Here is a 25,421-nt window from a genome sequence, read left to right as displayed (position 1 = left end):
ATAGTTTTCTAGAACTTCTTGCCAGTAAAGGATTTGGCTCACATAACTATATTCCAGGCAAACCTTAAGGATTTGCCTTTTGTTTACTGGCAAAATAATCCTTGCTGAGTCTTTTCATCACATTCCCATGGCTGATTCCTGCCGTGCCGTTAAACACGGCTCTATAATTCTCCTGCACATATTTGGCAAATGGTCTCACATAGGGCACAATGGGGGTTCCATCCTTGCGAAACAATGGCAGCAAGACCAGATGCCCTTTGCATCTGGCACAGATGAAGCGTTCAGTGTTCAGCGATCTGGTGTAGCGGCCAATCCTGGGGAGAAAGGAGATACCACAGCACAATAACAAATTAATCACGACCCCTCAACAGCAGCTCCAACTCCTCAGCTTTATGCTCAAAGCAATTTTCTGTGAGTTCTGAGGAGCCCCAGGCAGCAGCAGAGTCAGGCCAGCTCAAATTCAGGAAGATAATGGAGAAAGAGAACGAAGAAATAGTGAGCTTGACTCCTTAAATTGGTCCATAGACTTACTAAAGATCGATTTGGTCCTGCCATAGTTCAAGGCTACAAAGCTAGCTCAAGACTAGCATATAGGCCAGGCGGTGATGGTGCATGCCTTTAATCCCAGCACTCGGGAGGCAGAAGCAGGCGGATCTCTGTGAGTTTGAGACCAGCCTGGTCTACAAGAGCTAGTTCCAGGACAGGCTCCAAAACCACAGAGAAACCCTGTCTCGAAAAACCAAAAAAAAAAAAAAAAAGAAAGAAAGGAAGGAAGGAAGGAAGGAAGGAAAGAAGGAAGAAAAGAGGGCTGGCTGATGATATGGCTCAGGCAGGGGAGCCATGTAGTGTTTGCCTGGCAGCCATGAGTCCCTTAGCTCAATTCCCAGTACCAGAAAAAGAAAACAAACAGCTATTGGAGGCTGGAATAACAAAAGAATTGGGAAAAATCTGAAAAGGCCTTACCTGTATTTGCACAGCATGCATTCATAATAGATCTTGTAGTGAATTGTGTAGTTATGGCAACGGGTGACCTTGGGCAGTTCTGGGTGTACTGAATTGCATTTTTTAGCATAATATTGCCATGAGATACCATGAGAATCCCGGATGCCATCAAGCAGCCAGGAGGCTGCATGGCATAGTTCATGGATCAAGGTGTCCCGGATTTGATCTTGAGAGAGAAATGAAAAGAAACTGTCAGCACTAAAATGAATTTTCTTCTGATCTACTATCCCATAAGCCCTTGACTTTCACCCCTACCAAACACAAGGCTGTCTCACAGAAGCACAGTCGGCTGCAATTGTTGCCTTCCCAGGATCCGGAGAGTCAAATTTCTACCCACATACAAGCTAGTTTTGGTTTTGACTGCTTCTTAAGTGGTCAGGTCTTTGGGGAGCAGCTCCAGCATGTTCATCCTTTTGTGGGACATTGCTCGAAATGTACCTGGACGAGGCTTGCTTTCTTCACGCTTGGGACAAAGGTGGGCTCAGGAGGTATGTATGGCCATGAGATTTGGTGAGCAGAAGTTTGGGGTAAGAGAGAGATCTGAGCTGGGTTCTATTATGAAAAAATTAATTACATTTATTTATTGTGTGTGTGTGTGTGTGCATGCACATACATGCACATGCATGTGGAGACCAGAGGATAACTTGTGGAAGTCAGCTCTTCCCTTTGACTATGTAAGTCCTGGAGAAGAAACTCAGATCAGCAGGCTGGATGGCCCTGAGCCTTCTCACCCCCCTCCCCACACCCGTGAGCTAGACTCTTAACAACTGACTAAATTTAGAATTAGAAAGGCTATTTAAGTCCATACATGACCTTTAACCCTAGCACTTGAGAGGATGAAACAGGTGGATGACCCTGGGTTAGAGATCAGTTAGCATTATATGACAAGATCCTATCTCAAAACAACTTTGCTTTGTTTAAGTATTTTTTCTTACTGATTTTTTTTGTTTCTTTGTTTTGATTTTAGTTTTTTGTTTTCTTGTTTTTTTTTTTGAGAGAGAGAGAGAGAACACAGGCAAACATACATAAAGGTAGGTGGGAAGAGTTGGGGGAGGGGAAAGAACATGATCAAAATACATTGTATAAAAAATATTTTTTAATTAAAAACAAAAAACCGGCAGCCCACTTCTGTAATCCCAGCACTGAAAGGCTGAGGCAAGAGAACTATACAAGTTCAGGGTCATAGTATGAGGCCAGCCAAGGCTACACTAACCTGTACCCTCACCCTCCCTACCAAAAGGCGGCCATTCAAAGCTGAGTTGGGGGGCAGACACCTGTATGTAGTTCCAGTTACTCAAAAAGCTGAGACAAGAGGTCTGCTTGAGTCCAGGGGTTCAAGACTAGCCTGGACAACATAGCAAGACACCATATCAGAAACAAGACAAAACACTTGATTCTAAAAATCTGTTGTCGCTGCTATTTGATGGCATACTACTTACACGGCATGTGTGAGGCTATAGTCTCCAATATGGTGGGAGCATTCGGGAGAAGTCAAACAAAATGTAAGTAATGATTGGATCTACAAAACCACGAGCTGCATTTTGAGAGCCAATGGGCAAAGAATGGATAAACCATGGGCTAGCAGCGAGCAGTGAGAAGCCAGATAAAACCCGTGAAGCAGGAGAAGACTACCATGGCCTTGAAAACCAGGCTCTGAGCAGGAAAGCAACATAGTAGCACACACACACAAACTGAGGGAACAGAAGGAGGGGATAAGTCACCAGACTTTGACAAATGAAAAACTGTCTGGCTAGAGCGGGCATCTTGACCCTTGGCAATTGAGAGAATGGAGACCTGGCTTTGGCAAAGGAAATGTGCAGATGGGCCTGGAAACTACACTGAATTCCTAGGAAAGGTGAGACATCTAATAATGATGTCCTCTCAGCAACATACAGAAGGCCTACCCACATGGAAATGACAGTTCAAAGCTGTGACACAGGTTGCCGGGGATGAGTAATTTAACAGATCAGAAGGACAGGGTGCTAGGGTAAATCCACCATAGTCCTGGAATCACCTGCAGAGTCGCAGACTTTTGGAGAAATTGAAATCTTAGCATAGCGCTGCCTCTTGGGTTGTTGTATCTCATGGGTAGTGCATAAACCAGCAGTCCGTAGCATCTTTTTATTCCAAATGATTTCTATTTTCTCTGGCAACTGAAAATGAAAAGCAAACAAAAGTATCAGAAAGCAGTTCTAAAGGTTTACTTTTTTTTAAAAATGTATGTGTATGTGTATAAGCCTGAGTTTATATGTACCACATGTGTACCAGAAGAGAGTGTCAGGTCCCCTGGATCTGGAGTTATAGAGCAGTTGCGAGCTTCCAAGTGCATGCTGGGAACCAAACCTGGGTCTGTTGCCAGAGCATTAAGTGCTCTTAACTGCTAAGCTATCTCCCTAGAAACAACTCATATCAGAAAATAAGAACAAGAGTTTTTCTCCCTCTGAGAAAAAGTAAGAGGACATGCCAATGTGGACGAGGGAAATTTCACAAGGCACCACCCCTAGATGAAACGCCACAGGTAATAACTGCCCTGCAGAAATAATCAGTTTTCCAGTGATGAACTCTTATCGGCTATACAATCCCAAGAGCTCTGCTCTAAACACATAGGAGCAACACTAAATGGACTCAGTAGGTTTTACACATAGCCGGGCAGTGGTGGCGCACGCCTTTAATCCCAGCACTTGGGAGGCAGAGGCAGGCGGATCTCTGTGAGTTCGAGACCAGCCTGGTCTACAAGAGCTAGTTCCAGGACAGGCTCCAAAACCACAGAGAAACCCTGTCTCGAAAAACCAAAAAGAAAAAGAAAAAAAAAGGTTTTACACATACTACACACACACAAAGAGGTCATTAATTTGAGAGGTGGAGATATAGGAAGAACAGGGGTGGTAGAAATGACACAAAGATAGTAGTCACATATGAAATTCTCAAAAAATAAAAACAAAGTAAGAGGAACTGTCTCCTACATTCTTGAGTTGCTGAAGAGAAATTTATGCAAATAAAAAACAAATCTAAACATTGAAGTCCTGGGAATGACAATTAATAGGTTAATCAGGACACAAGGAAGGAGATTTTTAAGGCTACAGGACCTTCAGGATATAAGAATTCCCTCCACAAAGCCTCTTCAGCAGAAGACTGTAACACTGGATTAAACAACAACAAACGATCTACCGGTGATGGTACAGCTCAGGGGTAGGGTGCTTTCCTCACATGCAGGAAGCATGGTAAGAAATAAAAGAGCCCAAAACAAACAAGCAAAACAAGTGGCCAGAAGGTCCCTACCTCTGCATTTTCTAATCCAGTCCATACCACCAAGCTATTGGCAGATGGATTCAGCAGTAGCTTCCCGTCACACATTCCTGTGCACTGGTTCCTACCAATTTAAATTTAACTTTTCCTAACCTACTTGCCAAGGCCATCGAAGACAAGACAACAAGAGCTTGCTGTACCTAGGCCCTGTTCTAAGCACTTTATGATTATGGAAATATTGCAGTCTAATAGTAACTCTGAGGTAGTAAGTAGAATGGGCCTGAGTTCTGTACCATGGATTCAACAAACTGCAGATCAAAAATGACTACAATTTATTACATAAATGTACAAAACTGTCAGATAATAAAAAATGACAAAAACATGCATCTGCTAGAAATATACACAGAGGATGAGCAGAGGACATTTTATATAAGAGATTTGAGCACCTGTAGATTTTGCCATTTGTTGAGGGGTACCAGAACCCGTTCCCTGCAGGCACAGAAAGATGACTGCACTATTATTGGCCTCATTTTACAAGAGACATGGGTAAAAGGAGGCTAAGCAACTCATCCAGCTCCTTCTCATCATCTTCTTTACCTTATCACATGTCCTTTCCCTGCTGCCGTTCTCAGTACAAACCATTTTTTAAGGAGCAGGAGCCTCATGTCTTTCAGGAAATCCTATTTTCTGACTTCTCAGACTTTTCAGTCATTCTCCCTGTGCTAATCTCCTACTGTAATAGCCATCTGCTCATATATACAACCAAAACAAGTTCTCTTTCACACAAGCATTCTCTCTCATGTTTGCTAAGTCCAAAGTGCCCCCCCCAAATACAGCTGCGCTGGTGACCATGTCCTAAACAGAAGGACTAACTGGGTAAACAGACGATTATTGGGTAAGGGCATCTAGTTCCTGATTAATCTGAACAGCCTATATCAGCACAAAGACCCCTACCTGCTGACTATCATAAAATCTGCTTGCTTTCCCACTGTTTTGCTTCTCTCTGCCCCTCTGAGAGAGAGCCTTGGCAGTTTGGACCCCAATAAGTCTTTCTTTTCTACCCATGGAGTGGTCCAGGTCTACTCAAACTAGCACAGCTCCAAGACATGAAGCAGACATGGTTAGTACAGCAGCCAAGCATGCTGGTGTACAAGAGGTATTCAATAGAAACTTATTCGTTGTTTCTACCTTTCCATCAAAGACAGTGTGGTTAAGTAGTGCGTAGATTTTCTGAGCCAGTTCTTCCTTATTGTGCTTGAAATTCCTTCCAGAATACTCTTTTAACTTCTCAATGTTATTCAAGAAACATCCAGGAATTTTGCACATACGTTTCCTACAAAGGTAAATTCAAGTGAATTTTTCATGGCTAAAGAAATAGGAGAAGACATGCATAAAGGTCTAAAAACTTGCTGTTCTTTCCTTCCGGCTCATCATATATTAACATTTATTTCCCAGGCTCCATTCAGTGTTTCTCTTTACTCTTGGCACACATTCTCAAACGTTATGAGGCCAGGTTTCAACCTCAAAACTGATAACTACACCTACAGCTTCAGTCTCTGATGTTTCTGATTTTTCATTTATTCAATGTAAATTCCCAACACATTTATGAGTCTATCTTTAGCCTAAGAGGCTCCATAATGAAAATTCTGTCACAACTGACAGAAAACCTTGGAGGCATTTTGAATGCATTTTCCCTTACCCTGTGTTCAACTGGGATGTGAACTGCTATCTTCTGACTGTGGGCTCTCCCGGACAGCATCTGCTTTGCAACTCAGGTTCACCTCTCTCATCAAGACCTGCCTTCCCCTTCATAGAACAGCACTCTCTAACTACCAGGCTCTTTTCATTCTAACCCAGTACCCACTCACCTCCAGATTCATTTTGTTTCCTTCTGGCTTTTCCTTGACCAGCTGGCCTGGTATTCAAGGCCTGAGTCAATGTGATTCTAGCCACTGTTTCCAGCTACCACTTCTACTCTGCTCAAAGTGGGCAGCTCAAACATTCCCTGGAGTGAATGGTGATTTCCCATTGTGCTGCGGCATCAACTCTTTCCCGTGATACAGAGTGACCCATCTCTGCCTTTCCTGAGAACCACCAGTGGCATTTTAGTATTTGCAAAGAACCTCTCTTTGCATCATATCATTGTTTGTTCCCATCTCTATCTTGCAAATGAGGATACTAAAGCTCAGGTGTCTGACCCAAAAGTCAGAGACAATGGATCTTCTGACCCAAATCCTCAATCTTTCCATTAAACCATGATTGGGCCAATGCTCAGTTGCTACTGATGTAAATAGAAGTGGGTTTTTTTAAATTTGCTTTTTAGTGTTTGGTTTGTTTGGGTTTTTTTCTTTCTTTCTTTTTTTCTTTGGTTTTTCGAGCCTGTCCTGGAACTAGCTCTTGTAGACCAGGCTGATCTCAAACTCACAGAGATCCGCCTGCTTCTGCCTCCCAAGTGCTGGGTGCTGGGATTAAAGGCGTGCACCACCACCGCCCAGCTTTTTTTTTTTTTTGGTTTTTTGAGACAGGGTTTCTCTGTAGTTTTGGAGCCTGTCCTGGAACTAGCTCTTGTAGACCAGGCTGGTCTCGAACTCAGAGATCCACCTGCCTCTGCATGTGCCACCACCGCCTGGCTTTTTAAAAATTTATTTTACATCGCGACTGAAGTTTCCCCTCCCTCTTCTCCTCTGCCCCAATCCACTTCTCCTCTATTTATGTTCAGAAAGGGGCAGGACTCCCATGGGTATCAACAAATCATGGCATATCAAGGTAAGGTAAGACTAAGCACCTTCCCTTGTATGAAGTATGAAGAACAGGTTCCCAAGAGCTGGCCAAAGTGTTAGGGACAGGTCCTGCTCCCATTGTTAGGAGTCCCAGAAGTAGAGCAAGCTACACTGCTGTGGAATATGCCTTTACACTGTGTGAATATATGTCACTGTGATTGATTTAATAAGGAAGCTGACTGGCCAATAGCTGGGCAGAAAGAGATTGGGCTAGAGAGCCAGACTAGGAGACTGCTGGGAGGAAGAAGGGGAGAGCCTGGAGTCTTCAGCAGAGAAAAAGAGAAACAACATGAGCATGCCATACTGAGAAAAGGTACCAAGCCATGTGGCAGAGCGGAGATGAGAAATACAGGTTAATTTAAATGTTAAGAGTTAGCTGGTAACAACTCTGAGCTATTGGCCAAGTGTTTCCAACTAATATTGAGTCTCTGCATTTGGGAAACAGCTATGAGACAGGAAACTCCATCTATACTACACAACTGTAACATATATGTAGAGTACTTAGGTCAGTCCCATACAGGCTTCCTGGTTGTCAGTTCAGATTCTGTGAGTCCCTATGAGCCCAGGTAAGTTGTTTTTGTGAGTTTTCTTGTGATGTCCTTGACCCCTCTGGTGTCTACAACCCTTCCTCCCTCTGGAAGTGTTTTTTTTTGTTTTGTTTTGTTTTGGTTTGGTTTGGTTTGGTTTTTGTTTTTTTTTTTCTTTTTTTTAGGAGATAGGCTCTTGTCACATAGGCAAGGCTGGTCCCAAACTCGTGGGAATCATTCTGCCTTTTCCTTCCAATTGCTAGTATTTACCATATGTGCCATTATACCTGGAGGAGGCTTTTAAAAAATTATGGCTAGAACAAACCACAACCAGATAGAGAAGCCCACAGAGCTAGAAAAATGAACTGCCAACACAGTGAGTTTGGCTTCACAAGCTCACATTTTTGCTTTAACACTAGATATGTATCAGCAAAGGCAGATGACAACCACTACCATCTGTCAGATGCAGCAGAGAATGGGACCTCCGTGTCTACGCAGAGAAAGCTAGCCTTTAGACTTATTAGCAAACTTTTCCTCAAAGTTTGTGCACCCCACATCCAAACTAACAACAAGCAGCCTAGACAAGAGCTATGGGCAGCAGTGCAGGAGGCTCTCAGAGAGATGGAGTACAGTAAGATAGTGGTAAAAATTCAAACAGGCTAATCACCTTCAGATAGGGTAGTGACAGGACACCAAGAGGCAGCTTCTCCTTTCTTCTGTCATTCTCTAGCAAAGCAACCTGGCTATTATCAAAACAAGCATCCCTACAGACAAAGCAGCTTAAACGCATACATAGAAACTGAGTGTGGTGATGCATGCATGCCTTTAATCCCAGCACTTGGGAAGCAGAGGCAGGCAGACTTCTGTGAGTTCCGGATCAGCCTGGTCTACAGTTACAGGACAAGTTCCAAAACTACAGAGAAACCCTGTCTCAAATGCTCCCCCCTCCCCCGCAAAAGAAAAGCATATAGAATCCAGAGATGAAGCCTTGTTGATAGGGGATCCAAGAGCACACGGTAAACTGTCTCAATCATCTCAGCCACCCAAAAGCACAGGGACACAGTCTTTTTTCTCAGATCTAAACTGACCTCCCCTACCCAATGCCTGGCATACCTTTTCCCCTTCCCCTCCCTGAAGACAATTTTTCTCCCAAAATATAAGCTTAAGAGTATCACCAAGCTGAAGTAGCCAGTTCATCCCCAAGCACCACAAAACAAAAAACCCACAAAAAATCAAAATGCTTACACACACACACACACACACACACACACACACACACAGATGCTTCTTCAGATATACTTTCTCTCTTTTTTCTTTTTTCTTTTCCACCAAGACAGGGTTTCTGTGTGTGGCTCTGGCTGACCTGGAACTCTCTATAGACCAGGCTGGCCTTGAACTCAGAGATCTGCGTTCCTTCTCTTAAAAATAATTCAGCTGTAGCCAGGCAGTGGTGGTGCACACCTTTAATCCCAGCACTCAGGAGGCTGAGACAGGCAGACCTATGAGTTTGAGGCCAGCCTGGCCCACAGAGTGAGTTCCAGGACAGCCAGAGCTACACAAAGAAACCCTGTCTTGAAAAACAAAAACAAAAGATAATTTAGATATAAGTGTGCATTACCCCTGAATGGAAGTAAAGCAGGAGATAAAAATTGAAATCATATTTTGAGGGGGAAAGTGAGATTTTAAGAATCGAAATGAGAAAATGTAACAACTTCTAGCTTAAGTATTAACATGTCTTTGACTCATACAATCACTTGTTTTTAAGGGCTTCCTGTGACTCTTAAAGAACTCCAAATAAGCTGGGCAGTGGTGGCGCACGCCTTTAATCCCAGCACTCAGGAGGCAGAGGCATCTCTGAGTTGAGGCCAGCCTGGTCTACAAGAGCTAGTTTCAGGACAGGCTCCAAAGCTACAGAAAAAACCCTGTCTCGAAGAAAAACAACAACAACAAAAAAAAAACTCTAAATAATCTACTTCACCCTAACCTTTTTTTCTGAGTCAAGGACGCTTTGAAAATTCACAGGATAGCATTGATGCAGCTCAGTGACACAGTGCTTCACAGCATGTTCAAATCTAAGGACTCTAACCCCAATCCTGTCTAACAAAACAAAACCGAAGAATACACACAAAAGGGGAAATGTGTTCATGGAGAAACCTGTAAGTCATTTTTAACTACCTTCTCTTTGAACTCAAATCAAAAAGTAGGCTCTTTCTCCACTGTAATTACTTTCTTCGTAGCTTTTTGAGATAAGAATATCAGGTAGCTTCAGTCTGGCCTTGAACTCGATTTGTAGAGGGTGGCCTGGAACTCCTAATTGTCCTGCCTCTGCCTGCCAAGTGCTGGTATTAATGTGCCATCACATCAACTGTATTGGCTTATTAAGTACAAACTGATGACCATCAGGCTGTGTCCAGCCTAATACATATTTTGGCTACATATCCATCTTTGTCCTGATTTTAAGGACAAATGAAACTTTAGAGGCCAGAGCTGCTGTGAGGATGAAGGAAGCACACTCTGCCAGGTAACTACTAGAATTTAAGTAGAGCACACAGGCCTGGTCCTTTGGCTGGATGGCTGGGGGTAGAGGGGTATACCATGACAACACACAGGACCAGAAGATGACCTCATCACTCTGTATGTACATGCCCACTTAGGGTCAGAAACTTTCATCTAATCAGACTCCTGTTCATTCCCTTGGAGTCTCTAGTATCTCCTGGATACTGGAATCAAATCCCATGCAAGTGAGTACTTTAGCAGTGCACATATCCAGTCTTTGCAACTTTCAACTTTTGCTGCAATGGGTTTCTTCTGTAAGGCCCCAATTTTTTGGTCCACTATCAGTTAAAAAAATAAATAGTTGATTGTACCCTGAACATCAGTACCATCAAGCAGAAAGGGAAGCTCAAAAAGAGCTCTTCTAAACTGGGCGGTGGTGGTGCACGCCTTTAATCCCAGCACTCGGGAGGCAGAAGCAGGCGGATCTCTGAGTTCGGATCTCTGAGTTCGAGGCCAGCCTGGTCTACAAGAGCTAGTTCACAGAGGCTAGGTTGCATAAGCAACTATGATGCCTGTATGGTGTACCCCATATATATCCCCAGCAGCACCTTCACCTAATTTGCATGTCTAACCTTGCCTTTTGCCTTCTTCCAGAACCCACGCACGGCACCAGTAACTCCAGCCAGAGACTTCACTCATTTTATTTAACAAATTTATTAAACATCTGTTACATGCCACTCACAAGGCTCTAGAGAATAAATCATTAAGAGTCCTCTTATAAACAAACTACCAAGAGGACAAATTTGGCAACATGTTACGAGAAAAACTCCAAAACTGGGAACGCTGCATAGAGGACTTGACAATTCGAGTAGTGGGGGCATGTCAAAGATGATGACCCAAGATATCATAGGGACAGGAATTCAGGGGAAAAGCACTCCATGGGGACTGAACTGTAAATGCTAACATATTGGAGCATAAGATGGACATGGGAGCCCCCACCCCCATTTGCAGAAAGATCCTTTTTACTCATGTGTACGTGCCCTTTTGCCTCTACGTTTCTTTAATGGCATGCATTTGGCAGCCTGGTCTGATGATGTGGGCTCATCAGGGGGACTAGACTCTGCAGAGGCACTTGGCAGGCTGGGCACATCCTGTGAGACTACCCGACGCCGTTTCCTACGTGATTTAGGTGGAGCCATGCATATAAATCTATTCTTTCTTTTCTTTCTCCTTTGTTGCGCCAGCAGAGCGGCAGCCTTTCTCTCCTTGGATTCTTGGGCTGTAACACTTTGCTGGAGCTCTGGCTCCAGCTCGGGCTCAGGCTCCAGCTCGAGCTCCGGCTCAGGCCCAGGTTCGGGCTCCGGCTCGGGCTCTGGCTCGGGCTCCGGCTCAGGCCCAGGTTCGGGCTCCGGCTCGGGCCCAGGTTCGGGCTCCGGCTCGGGCCCAGGTTCGGGCTCCGGCTCGGGATCTCCCTCTGGCTCTGGCTCGAGATCTCCCTCTGGCTCTGGCTCGATATCCCCCTCTGGCTCGATATTCCCCTCTGGCTCTGGCTTGAGATCTCCCTCTGGCTCGAGATCCCCCTCTGGCTCGAGATCCCCCTCTGGCTCGAGAGCCCCCTCTGGCTCGAGATCCCCCTCTGGCTCGATATCCCCCTCTGGCTCGATATCCCCCTCTGGCTCTGGCTCCCGCTCAGGCTCGGGCTCGGGTTCAGGCTCAGGCTCAGGCTCAGGATCCCGCTCTGGCTCGGGCTCAGGCTCAGGCTCAGGCTCAGGATCCTGCTCTGGCTCAGGCTCAGGCTCAGGCTCCCGCTCGGGATCCCGCTCTAGCTCAGGCTCAAGCTCAGGCTCCCGCTCGGGTTCGGGCTCAGGCTCCAGTGGTGGTTGTTTGGAACTTTTTCCAGGGGCCCCTATTTCACAAACATCAGCAGATGAAGTAGCCCCAAGAACAACACAATCAATTTCTTTTTCGAGAACAGGCATTTGGCACTCATCACTAGAAACATCTTTTTTCTGCTCAGAACCCTTTAAATTGGGACTGTCATCTTCATCATCGATAACAATTACTTGAGACTTCTGATCGCTGGAGCCCTTAACGTTAGAAGACTCATCAGAAGAAGACTCGTCAGAAGACTCATCTGAAATTCAAGAGACATCTATAAATATACTCCTTCTATCCAACCCACTCTGTATATACAGACATCAGCAGGTTATTGAGCACAAATTAAAAAAACTGAGTGTTTGGACATTCTGAATCACAGTTAAAAATTATACTTATAGATTGTTTTCCCTGTATTTTGTGTTTTACTAAGAGTAATGACAGATAAATTAGCAATGAAAGTATTATGTATGCTATGCCCACTTTAAAATCACATTGTCTAAACAACATGAAGTATTTGCTCAGTTGTTCCTAAACACAAACCTGCTGCCTTGTGGTTCACAGCAAAATGTGGGCAATTACATCAATAAAGTGGTATCTCATTTATATCAAGTTAAAGTTCTCTAGCTTAAAAAAACTTCTTTATTTAGTCCTATGACGTAGCTGGACTTTTGGTGATTTCTACCTTATACAAATAGTGTATAGAGTAGATAGTAGTTGGTACCTCCCCCAGCTCCAGTCTCCACCAAGCTGGAAAGAGGACTGAGCCATGCCTCTCACCCTCTCCTCTTCCTTGTCATACCCACCTATAAAGGATGGAAGGAGAGGAAGATGGAGGAGTGGAGTCTAGGCAAATAGAACCCTAAGGCAGCAGAAGAGTTGCAACTGTGTTAGGAAACAGATCAAGGTGAGGAACCCAGCCATAGTTGGGCAGTGGTGGCTTAGGCCTTTAATCTCAGCACTTGAGAGACAGAGGCAGGTGGATCTCTGTGAGTTTGAAGCCAGCCAGGACTGTTATACAGAGAAACCCTGTCTCAAAAAAAAAAAGAAAAAAGAAAAGAAAGAAGAAGGAAGCCAGCCATACTGACATCCAGCACATAATGAAAAAAGGGCGGCACTGGCCTCAAGGTCATTATAAACTTAAAAATGTGCAGAGTCAGACCCTAAAACTGCCACATGTGACAAGGCTTCAGAGCAGCTATTTCTCTAAGCAAAGATGATACTTGCCTTCACTGCTTATTTCACAGATCTTAGATCTCTTTTCCTCATAGAGAGAGTCAGAGTCTGAGTCAATCACCACACAGCTAAGTAATAAGGTGGAAAAAAACAAAAGAAAAATATGAGCATAAATATTCTTTCCTTCTGGGCAGTTTCCATATTTTCTACAATAAGCAGGATTACTTGTTAAGTTTTGGTTGTTTCCTACTACACTAACGCTATTCCCCTTTATTGGAACTACAACCTTTCAATTATTCCAATTACTCTATACACCTTTCCCCTTTCTTACAAACTTCCCAAAGGAGGCGTCTGTCGGCTACAAAAAGTAAACTGGGTCTTGTCAGAGTGCAAGTACTCAAAATAGTTTTGGTGGCAGGGAAAAATTCATTGGGAGCTTATCATTCTTCAACTCTGAGATGAATTTGTGTAAGAGAGCCAAAGAGCAAAGGTTCTCACTGACCCCTTGTCAACTTGACACAAAGATATCACTGGTAAGATAAAACCTTTCCTTTCTTGTTCATCAACAAGATCACACATTAATAAACATTACAATATAAAACATTACAAAATTTACAAGTCCCGGAGTATTTAAAATTCCAAACACTTAAAAAAATTTTAGTATCTTTAACATATCAAATCTCTTAAAATCCAAAGTCTTTGTAAATTTTCAAAATCTCTTTAGAAAGTTCAAAGTCTCTCAACTGTGGCCTTCTGTAAAAATCAAAACTAAGCACTATCTTACTTCAAGAGGGAAGAACCAGGGCACAGTCACAATCTGAATAAAGCAAAACCAAACTCCAACTGTGTAAATAATTCAATGTCCAATATCTGGGTTCAAGTCACGATCTTCTGGGCTTCTCTAAAGGACCACTTTTCTGGCTCCACCCACTACAGCCCACACAGATTGTCTCCTAAGATCAGGACAACTGCACTCCACTACTGTTGTTCTTGGTAGTTGTCCTATGGTACTGGCATCTCCAAAATGCGGAGGTCTCTTGCTGCAATTGCGCTGTAGTTTCACCAATAGCCTCTGCTGGGCTCTCTTCAGGGACTTCAGCCCTGCCACACAGTGCCAAGTCTCAGCTGCTCTCCACGATACCTTCATGACTTCAAAACCAGTACCACCTGGGTGACTCTTATACACTACCAGGTTCTGCTGCCAACACAAGGTACAACCTAGGTCACCTCTGGAGTACCACTTCTGTGTGCTAATTCTGAGAAAACACTTCCCACAAGATTTCACCTCAGCGATGGTGTGTTCTTAATCACTGCTGATTTCTCAGCTCTAGTTGTCCAGCATCAATTATCCCAGCAAAGCAAAGGTTTTTTTTTCACTTTAGTGGTTTTGGTATCTTGATAATCACAACCAATTCTTCCACACACAGATTCTTAACACAAGATACGTTAACAGCCCTAATGAGAGTCTTTAAGTGATTTCAAATCTTCCCTCTGGAACTTCAAAAACCACACCTCCATCATCTGCATTTCTCTCAACACTAATCTTTCAAGTTCCCATAGAACATTTCACTAGGCTTTGAACACTCAATGAATTTTCTGGCCCCGAAGTTCCAAAGTACTTTCACAATCGACCCCCAAATGACATGGTCAGGTCTGTCATAGCAATGCCCTATCCTGGCACCAATTTCTGTCTTATTGCTGTGACGAAACACCATAACCAAAGCAACTTGGGGAGGAAATGGTTGATTTGGTCTATACTTCCACATCAACGAAAAGTCAGGACAAAAAGGCAAAGGAGTTTGGAGTCCTGGAGGCAGGAGCTAATGCAGAGGACATGGAGGAGTGCTGCTTACTGGCTTGCTCATCATGGTTTTTCTCAGCCTCCTTTTTTATAGAACATAGGACCAACAGCCCAGGGATGGCACCACCCACAATGAGCTGTGCCCTCCCACATCAATCACCAAGAAATGTCCTACAGGCTTGCCTGCTGCCCAATCTTATGGAGGCATTTTCTTAGTTGAGGTTTCCTCCTCTCAAATGATTCTAGCCTGTGTCAAGCTGACATAAAATTAGCTAGCACATACTCTTTATCCCAAGATATAATACTGGAACTCAGAGAAACTCTGCCTCAGCCTTCCAAGGGCTCTGATTATAGCCACAAACCCTCTGTATGATATACTTTTTAAAAAGTCATCATTGTAGGGGAAGTATATAGTGTGTGTGGGTGTGTGCATGTACCACAGAACACAATTGGAGGTTACAGGACAACTTTGTGAAGTCACTTCTCTTTCACCTTTACATGGATTCTGACGATCAAACTCAAGTCATCAGGCTTCTGTGGCAAGTACCTTACTTAACCCAGTGATCCATCTCCTGAACATGAAACATTTTTATGATGAATGAAAAGCACTCCAAATACCTGTTACTATATTTTTTTTGTATCCATTATAGATACCAAGGCTAATCTATTTCTACTGTACATGATCTCTCTTTTTTTTTTTAGTTTTTCGAGACAGGGTTTCTCTGTAGCTTTGGTGCCCGTCCCGGAACTAGCTCTTGTAGATCAGGCTGGCCTCGAATTCCCAGAGTGCTGGGATTAAAGGCGTGCGCCACCACCGCCCAGCTGTACGCGATCTCTTTTAAGCTGCCAAGTTGATGGGCCTTTGCTATCCTATTTACTATAACCTTAAAGAACCTTTCTTTGAGGCTGGGTGGTGGCACATGCCTTCAATTCCAGCACTCTGGAGTCAGAAGCAGGCACTCACGTGGTAGCCTGTAACTGGTTGTAATTCTGGTTCCAGAGGGTCCAACAACCCTCCTCTTGCCTTCATGGGTACAAGGCACACATACATAACAACAGGCAAATGCTTATACACATAAAGATAACTAAGTATTTTTTCTTTTTAGAGTCTTTTTCCTGGTCATGGTGGCACATCTTTAATCCCAGAATTCAAAAGGCAGAGACAGGTGGATCTCAGTTTGATGTCAGTCTGGTCTACATAGTGAATTATAGGACAGTCAGAGATACATAGACTGTCTCAAAAAAAAAAAAAACTAAAAACTAAATGGCTTCTCTTAATTTCTAGCACATGGTCATCTTTTGGTTCTCACCCGATTTCTATGCATTCCTTACTCACTTCTTTTCCTACAACTTACTGGGCCAGATCATTGAAAGCTCTAACTGCTAGGTTAAAAACCTTGATTTTTATATGATGAGCTATTTGAATTGGGCATCAACATAATTTCAGTACACTCAGCATATTCACCTAGAGGCAAGATGCAGACTAGATCACAGACAAAACGTCTTTTTGACTGATGGAGACTAAAAAATCATGGTTCAAAGACATTTTAAAAATCAAACTAACTGAGCATTCATTTAATCCTAGCACTTAGGAAGCAGAGGCCACAAGTTCAAAGTCAACCTTATCTACATAGTAAGTTCCAGGTTAGCCAGGGCTACATAGTGAGACCCTGTCTCAAAAAGCCAAAAACTAGCCATGTGTGGTGGTGCATGTCTTTAATCCCAGCACTCAGGAGGCAGAGGCAGGCAAGGCAGATCTCTATGAGTTAAAAGCCAGCCTGGTCTACATAGTGTTTCAGGAAAACCAGGGCTACATAGTGAGATCAAGTCTTAAATAAGCTAAAAACTATAAATAAATAAAAGCAACAAACAGCTAAACAGTTAAAAAATGGCCCAAGACTAGAATCAGATACTTTAAAACTGGTTATAAACTCAAACAACCATCGTGATTCTGTAAGTACCATATAGTGTTTATTCTCAGAGAAAATGAAATGTTTACTCTTAAATTTTCTTACCCAGAATAGTGGATACTTCTGATAGATAGATAGATAGATAGATAGATAGATCATGTTTCAACAATTCTCCTTACCTGGCTTCTTTCTGTGGCAATTTAGTCACAGCTATAAATCAAAGAAAGAAAAAGCATTAAGAAGCATGATAAAACCTAATAGCTCATGTCTTTTATTCCTGAAAAACAATTTATAAATTAGAGCTAGTGAAATTTACATTTTCCCAAAACTGGGGACATAGGTCAGTGGTAGAACATTTGCCTACTACACCTTGGGCTCTTTGTCCAGCAATGGAAAGAAGGTCAAAGAAAGGAAGAGGGGGAGGAAAATAGAAAAAAATAAAAGAATTTATACCCCCAAGAAAGATTGAGAAGAAATAAAAGATGACCCAGGAACCAAAAAGGAGTAAACAACACATTAAACACACACACAAACAAACACGAAGATCTGCTCTTGACACCAGGGAAATAAACTTCAACATCCCAAAGAGAACAAGACTAGGACCAAATCAAGCTAAGTATCCCAAACCTCATTTCAGTCATCTACAAAGATGCTCGATGTGCATTACTGTGGAAAGAGCGGGCTACTTACAGGTTTTGCTGCTGCTGCTGGCGCTGCTGCTACTGTTGCTGCTGTTGCTGCTGCCGCTGGTGCTACTGCCGCTACTGCTGCTGCTGCTGCTGCTGCTGCTGCTGCTGCCACTGCCGCTGCTGCTGCTGCCGCTGCCGCTGCCGCTGCCACTGCTGCTGCTGCTTGAATCCATGTTAAGAATATAACTGGGGAAAAAAAGAGGCTTTTACAGTGAGGGCTAGGGAGGCAGAGGCAGGCGGATCTCTGTGAGTTCGAGACCAACCTGGTCTACAAGAGCTAGTTCCAGGACAGGCTTTAAAGCTACAGAGAAACCCTGTCTCAAAAAACAAAAATAAATAAATACAAAAACCCTGAACCTAATCTTTGGGGGGTGGGAGGGCAAAAAAAAAAAGAAAAGAAAAAAATAAAGTGAGGGCTACCAATAACACAGGCCATATAATATCAAAACTCTCCAATAAATGCTAAAAACAAGCAACTTCTGAAATGCAAGGGCATAAAATACTTTTAAGAGCTTATGTGCCGGGCGGGGGTGGCGCACGCCTTTAATCCCAGCACTCGGGAGGCAGAGGCAGGCGGATCTCTGTGTGTTCGAGACCAGCCTGGTCTACAAGAGCTAGCTCCAGGACAGGCTCCAAAACCACAGAGAAACCCTGTCTCGAAAAACCAAAAAAACAAAAAAAAAGAGCTTATGTGCACTGGATGGTGGTGGTGCACACCTTTGATCCCAGCACTCGGGAGGCAGAGGCAGACAGATCTCTGAGTTTGAGGCCAGTCTGATCTATAGAGCAAGTTTCAGGACTGGCTCCATAGTTTACTGAGAACCTCTGCCTCAAAAAACAAACAAACAAACAAACAAAAACAAAAAAAAGCTTTCATGTGTCCAGGTTGGCTTCAATAGCAAAATAATAATCTATTACATTAGATACTGAGGTGGCATTAAACCCCATGTAATATAGAACAAGACCTTGAAGTTTTTATCCTCCTGCCTCCTCCCTCTTGAGGATTGGGACTACAGTAGTATGCCTGCCATGCTCAAGTTTATGTAATGCTGGTGACTGAACCCAGAGTTACATGCATGCTAAGGTAAATACCAACTGAGCTAGATCACAGCCCCTATATGCACTTCTTTTTAAAAAGATTTTAATTTTTTAATTGTATCTGTCTGTCTGCCTATATGTGACTGCAAGTGCCTGTAGTAACCAGAGATATTAGAACCCTCTAGAGCTAGAGTTACAGGTGGTTGTGAGCCATCCAACACTGAGTTCTGGCAACCAAATTTGGGATCCTTTAAAGAGCAACAGGCACTTCTAACTGCTACAACATCCTTCTCAAGTCCCTATATGTATATATAACTGTCATCAAATGTAAGATGTGCAAATTTCAGAAATATGGAGATATTTCAGAACTGAACGGTGAAATAGCTTGATTCAGACCTCTCCAACTATGCTAATAACAGTCTGCTGTAAGCCGGCTCACCTAGACTTTCACAAGACAGGCTCTTGAGCAGTAGTTATAAAAGAACTGTTTCTTTCATAGGACTACTGTAAAAAGTAAACCAGAAAATGGCTGTCCTCTCTCTTCTCTACCCCTATGGTACTACCACTTCTGCCCATCACATTTTCTTACCACAATTCACTGTAAATGCTTATATACGTATCAATCTGCTACCCTAAACGGGAAGCAACATAATTAGGAAGTATTATGTGTTTACTTTTGGTCACTACAAAGTCAGAATAACTGATGCATCAATATCAAGGAGTGGTTCTAAAATCAGGTGGCTCATGTATATAGCCTCAACACTTGGGAGGCTTAAGGAGGAGACTGTCACAAGTTCCAGCCCAGTCATAGCCATCAGAGAATTCCAGGTCATTTTTAGTTATGGAGAAAGAATATTGTCACAAGTTCCAGGCCAGCCTTTAGCTATGGAATGAAAAAAAAAAAACAACAAAAAAAACTTAATACTTTTTTTTTGGATTTAAAACTTTTTTTTTAAAAAGTGATTAAAAAATTTTAAAGTCTAAAAAGAAAAATAAAAGTGATCCCCTTTTTATTTATGATCTTCTAATCTTCATCACAAAACCTCAAGGTTTGAAAGGTTACTTTCAAGGTTTTTAAATTTTTATTTATGTCACTGTTTGCCTATGGCACAGTTTACCACCAAAAGAGCAGGTTGGATTCCCTGGGGCTGGAGTTAAAGTGGTTATGAGCTACCCAATTCTGGGGTTGTAACTCTGAAAAAGTAGCAAGCGCCCTTAGCCACTGAACCATCTCTCTATCCCTGAGAATCTTTGCCTACTAGATTCTACTGAGTACTCAATTTTCTCCAGGTGAATCTTTGCACTTCTCACTTCAGAAACCCAGATCCTCAATCCTCATCAAATGCTGGAGGTATGCCTGGTGTGGTAGCACACACCTTTCATCTTAGCACTCAGGAAACTGAGCAAGAATTCAGTTTGAGGTCAGTGTAATCTAAGTATTAAATTCCAAGATAGCCAGGCTATAGAGACCATCGCAAAAAATAGAACAAGTTGAACCTATCCCAGCACTCAGGCAGAAGCAGGCAGATTTCTCTAAGTTTGAGGTCAGTGTAGCCTATAGAGTGAGTTCCAGGCCAGCCAGTGAGACCTTGTCCCAAAAATACAAACACACACACACACACACACACACACACACAAAAAAAAAAACCCAGGGTTTCTCTGTAGCTTTTTGGAGGCTGACCCCTGGAACTTGCTCTATAGACCAGGCTGGCCTCAAACTCACAGAGATCCACCTGATTCTGCCTCCCAAGTGCTGAGATTAAAGGCGTGCACCATCACAGCCCAGCATAAATACAAATTTTTAAAAGTAAAAAAAGAAACGAGATAAAATAGCTTTTTGAGTTAAAGAAAAAGTACTAGTAGTGGAATTGCTGAAGAAGATTGTGAATATTTAAAATGGGGTATGGTGGCCCTGATCATTAATAGTAGAAATAAGGAGGCAAAGGCAGGTAGACATCTGTGTTGAAGCCTGAGAGTTCCGGGCCATCCAGCTCTACATAGTGAGATCCTGTACCAAAAATTGGGTAGAGGTATGGGTATTTAAAATACTGGAACTGCTGAACTTTCCTCTAAAAAGCTCAGTTTATATTCCACTCAATTCTATGGCTATAGACTACATAATGAGACTCTTAGGTCTAACCTGGGCTACAGAGTTAAAATTCTCCAAAACAAAATTCCCCAAATTATTGATTTTAAAAGTTTTTGTATTTTTAGGAAAATAGCCTATTATAATATAAAATGCAAAATTCACCTATCTTTAAATTTTTCTTTTAAGTCAAGGTCTCACACAAGTTCCAGGCTGGACGGAACTCCCTGTGTAAGTCAGACTGGCTTCAACTACTTTAACAAGCTTCCCATCAACATAGCCTTTCCAGTGCTAGGAATTACACCATACCCATTTTCTTAAAGTTTTAGGGTTTTTGTTGTTTGTTTCTTAATATCTGTGTGAAACTTATTTTGGTATAAGGAGTGAATCAAGTAAGAATTACAACTTTTTTGACAACTTCATACACAGAAATGTAATGCACTTAGACCACATTCCCCTCCATTATCCTCTCATCTCCGTCCTCCTCACACAGAACCCCTTCCTTTCCTCTCCTACTTCCACATCTTTTGGGGGCACTGTATTTAGTTAGGGTTGCTTGAAAAAGCATGAGTGTGTAAACTTCAAGTTAGCAGGACTAATTCCCCAATTCCAACTTTTTTGAGTTGCTTTGTTTTTTCTAACGCTAGTGATTAAACCTAGGGCCTTGAATATGTTCTAATTTGTTTTTTTTTCCCCAAACAGTTCATTGACTATCAAATTGCCTGCTGACTTATCTACTGCCTCCACTCCTTTCAAATATCATTTTCACCATGAACTAAACTTTCTTTGTATTTTATCTATTTCCCACCACTCTGCTCTGTACCTCCCTCCATATTTTATCCCCACGGACTGACATACTGCAGTATTTCAAATAAGAGCATTCAAAGAATGCTGAAGAGACATAGCTATTTTAAATACCTCTGTGATCATGATGAAAATCATTTTTCCTGAGTCTCTCTGGGGGCAGCACTATCAACAATGGAGTGGAAAAAAAATCAAACAACATTAGATATGAATTTCAGAGTGACTTTGCAGGAATTATTCATACTCAATAATATGTTGTATGACCTGGGCAGTGGTGGCCCACACCTTTAATCCCAGCACTTGGGAGGCAGAGATAGGTGGATCTCTCTGAGTTCGGGGCCAGCCTGGTCTATAAGAGCTAGTTCCAGGACAGGCTCCAAAGCCAGAGAAAGCCGGCCTCGAAAATATATAAACTGTTGCATGCTTCATAGAATTATGAGTTTCTGGCCACTGACAAAGATATGTAAAACTCTGGAATTATAGAACCCAAGATTCTTATTTCTTTACAATTTTAAGACCAACCAAGTCCAGGCAAGTGAAATGGCCCAGCAATAAATGGTGCTTACCACGAAATTTAACAACCTGAATTTAATCCTAGGGCCGAATTTAATCCTAGGGGCCTATATAGAAGAAAACGAACTCCTGTAAGTTGTCTATCTTCTGCTCTCCATACATCCACCATTGCACATGCACGTCTACACAAAAATAAATAAATGCAAGTTTTTAAGAAGATTAACTGAGTGGTTCGGTGGTAGCACACACCTTTAATTCCACCACTGGGAGGCAGAGGCAGGAGGATCTGCAGAGTGAGTTCTGGCACAGCCAGGGCTAGCAAGCAGTGAAACCCTGGGTCAAACAAAAAATAAAATTAAAATTAAAAATATTGAGATAGTAGGGTATGGTGACTCAAACCTGCAACCTCAGTACTCAGGAGGAAAAGACATGAAAAGACATAAAGATCCCAAGGTAAAGGTAGGCCTGGTCTACAGAGCAAGTTCCAGGACAGCCAGGGTTACACAGAGAAACCTTGTCTTGAAAAAAAAACACAAACAAAAACCCCACACAGTCCCAAAAAAAAAAAAAGCCAGGGTAGGCACACACCATTAATCCCAGCCTGGTCTACACAGGGCTAGTGAGGCCTTGCCTCAAAAACCAATAAATAAATAATTCAGAAGGCAGAAGCAGGCCAATATCTGGCCTGGTCTACAGAGTAAGTTTCAAGGAAACCCTGAACTACACAGGGAAACCTTATCTAGAAAAAATAAATTTAAAAAGCCAAAGGCATGTAGTAGTTAGCCCTTAATCTACTTCAAGTGCCACTTTAATGAGGCATAAAGAGGAAGACAAACCTCAATTTAACCTAGTTTTATTTCAATACGGGTCGTCTTTATCAATTTCTCAACCCCTAGTCTCTCATAAGCTGCTGTCATGGCCTCACATTCGCAGGGCAGAACTCCCCCTGCAGCTCTGGCTAAGAGACTTCCTAGTCCTCACTAGGGTCTGATCCTGAGAAGTGAGCCATACCAGGTCTCATGACAGGAGGCTACCCGGGTCGCTCCCGCTCCCACCGGCCCCTCCCACCCAGGCCAGTCGCTCCTGCCACCCCCCCCCCATCAGTCACTCTGTTCCCCGCTATTCGCCCCTGCCCACCCACTCCCTCAGGACGTGAGTCCCATCCCCGCCATCCGCTCCCCACTCCCGCCACCGCCCCCCTCTTCTGGTGTTGCGCCCTTTGGGGGGGGGGGCTCCCCCCCCCCCCGCCCCCGCCAGCCCTGCCCCCAATACTCCCTCCCCTCGCAGGAAACGCGCCGCCAGCAGCCCCCACCCCTGCTTTGGTGCCTCCAGTCCCCGTGCCTCACCAGCCAGCCCCGCCCCCGCTCACCCCCCCATAGCAGCGATTGGCTTCGGTCTCTCCAGCCCCGCCCCCGTGCCTTACCAGCCAGCCCCGCCCCCGCTCCCCCCTCCCCTTGCAGCAATCCAGCTTCAGTCCCTCCAGCCCCGCCCCCCGCTTGCCCCAGTCTTGCAGAGCTCAGCTCCCTCCAGCCACCCCCCCCCTTGCAGTCCCTGGCGGCCCTTGCAGCCCACGCACTCAACCCTAACTCTAACCCTGCTGCTTTGCCACCAGCCAGTCCAGCCCCCTCCCTCCAATGCCTGTGCCCTTGCCCCCTCATCCGCTGTAGTTGGCCCGCCCTAAGTCGACCACGCCCCGCTCGGTCAGGGTCCCCTCCGCCACTATTGGACCCTGCCCTGTCCCCACTTGGGTCCGCCAACTGATTCCCACCCCATCTCCAGTGCAGTCCCGTTGGTCCCCTCCCATTCCCGCCAGCATCTGCCACTCAATGTCCCCAGGCTTCCGCAGCTTCCTATTGGCTGCAAAGCCAGGGGTTCTTTCAGGCTCCTCCCCCAACCCACCACGGGCCTGTTTTTTGAAAAAATTAACACAATAGCTTCCCATTGGCTGAGCAGGCAGGGATTCTCTCAGGCTCCTCCCCCCAACCAGCCCGACCGGCCTGCCTAGTATTGGTGGAAAATTCTAGAAATAGCTTCCCATTGGCTGAGCAGCCAGAGGCTCTCTCAGGCTCCTCCCCCCAACCCACCCAATGGCCTGCCTAGTATTAGTGGAAAATTCTAGAAACACAATAGCTTCCCATTGGCTGAGCAGACAGGGGCTCTCTCAGGCTCCTCCCCCCAATCCACCCAATGGCCTGCCCAAGTTTTGTGGAAAATTCTAGAAACAGAATTGGCACTCTTCTAATTCTAGAAACTTCCAATGAGACTTCTTCGACCCCTCCTTCTTTTCCCCACCTGCTAGGCCACTGGTTTACTGTCCATGATCCTCAAACATCTCCCCTCAGCTCACCAACAATCCCATACCCACTTGGACACCTCCAAGTGGGTGTGCGGCCATAACACTATGTGCAGACAGAGCTGCGCCATTTCTTCCACAGCATAAAAACTCTCTATGCCGCTGTTGTCCCACCTGTCCCAGACCCGACCTCCTACCTCCTGAACCGGCCACCATGGCACCTGTTTGGAGCCAGAACTGCCCTCTTCCCACTACTCACTTGTCCCACTTGTCCCTCCATCCTCCCACCCCGAGACCTTCTCAAACCCCCTCAGAGGTTTCAGTCGAGGTCTCCGCACCCCAGCCACACCGCCATGCTGGTAACAGCTTTAAGGGGAGGGGGGGACCGGAGGACCTTTCTGGCAGTGCCAGGGATGGTACTCAGCTACATTCCCGCCCACTCGACCCCTCTGCCCTTTTTCTGGGGGGAAAAAGGGTCTAAGGGAACTTCAGTTCCATAGTTCCCGTGTTCACACACAGAAGCCGAGGTGAACAGTCGCGGGTGGCGCTTTTAACAACATCCACCACACTAAATGAAGCCGCTGCCCCACCTAGGCCGCCTTCTCCGTACCTGCTCCGGCGGTGTCTGGCTCCGGCTCCGGCTCCAGCAGTGTCTGGCTCCGGCTCCAGCGGTGTCTGGCTCCAGCGGTGTCTAGCTCCGGCTCCGGATCCAGCGGTGTCTGGCTCCGACTCCGGCTCCGGCTCCCGGTGTCTGGCGCACCACACAGCAGACCCTCAAAGGAATGGTCCGGTCCTGATGAAATGGCCGCCAGCACTGACACAGCCACCACCAATGGCTCCTGCGCACGTCACAGCCACAACCAATGGCTCCAGCGCACGTCACAGCCACCAATGGCTCCGGAGCACGTCACAGCCCCCACCAACGGCTCCGGAGGCGCTCCCGCGCCGGAGTGGGTTTGAAACGGCTGCCAGGCACAGTGCCTCTTATAAGGGACAACCCTCCCCCCACAGGAACTGACGTTTTCCCGCCTTCCTGTGCCCACCTATCACAGCTCATCATAGAGCAAATTTGCATGTTACTATGGAATCGGGCGTACCAGCTTCCAGAATGGAATCCCGTACTGCCGAGATAGCGCCTGTGACCAAGATATAGCACTTGTGACCAAGTAGCACTTGTCCATCCAT

At 44.5% G+C, this 25,421-nt stretch overlaps 1 protein-coding gene across 1 annotated transcript; it reads right to left on the bottom strand.

Annotated features, from left to right (window-relative positions):
- LOC121445711 (acidic repeat-containing protein-like) lies at positions 1–25,421 on the bottom strand. Its single transcript, XM_041647859.1, has 9 exons — positions 25,334–25,421; positions 24,847–25,029; positions 16,993–17,023; positions 13,154–13,230; positions 11,078–12,185; positions 5,437–5,581; positions 3,017–3,155; positions 964–1,168; positions 1–314 (listed from the first exon to the last, which is right to left on the bottom strand). The coding sequence occupies exons 1-9, from the start codon at positions 25,419–25,421 to the stop codon at positions 65–67; spliced, it is 2,226 nt and encodes a 741-aa protein (XP_041503793.1). The 3' UTR covers positions 1–64.

The sequence above is a fragment of the Microtus oregoni genome, unplaced genomic scaffold (genome assembly GCF_018167655.1).
Source record: "Microtus oregoni isolate MIOR12 unplaced genomic scaffold, Mior012 000352F_ref0000430, whole genome shotgun sequence".
Lineage (NCBI taxonomy): Eukaryota > Metazoa > Chordata > Mammalia > Rodentia > Cricetidae > Microtus > Microtus oregoni.
Note: the sequence above shows the minus strand (reverse complement) of the source record. Positions and strands in the feature narration are given on the sequence as shown.

Excerpts from the sequence above, each read along its gene's own strand:
- LOC121445711 (XM_041647859.1), bottom strand. The coding sequence starts at position 25,421 with ATGGATGGACAAGTGCTACTTGGTCACAAGTGCTATATCTTGGTCACA. Across the intron at positions 25,030-25,333 it reads GGATTCCATTCTGGAAGCTG|GACCGGACCATTCCTTTGAG; the intron begins GTACGCCCGATT and ends CCATTTCATCAG. Across the intron at positions 3,156-5,436 it reads ACACTGTCTTTGATGGAAAG|TTGCCAGAGAAAATAGAAAT; the intron begins GTAGAAACAACG and ends TTTCATTTTCAG.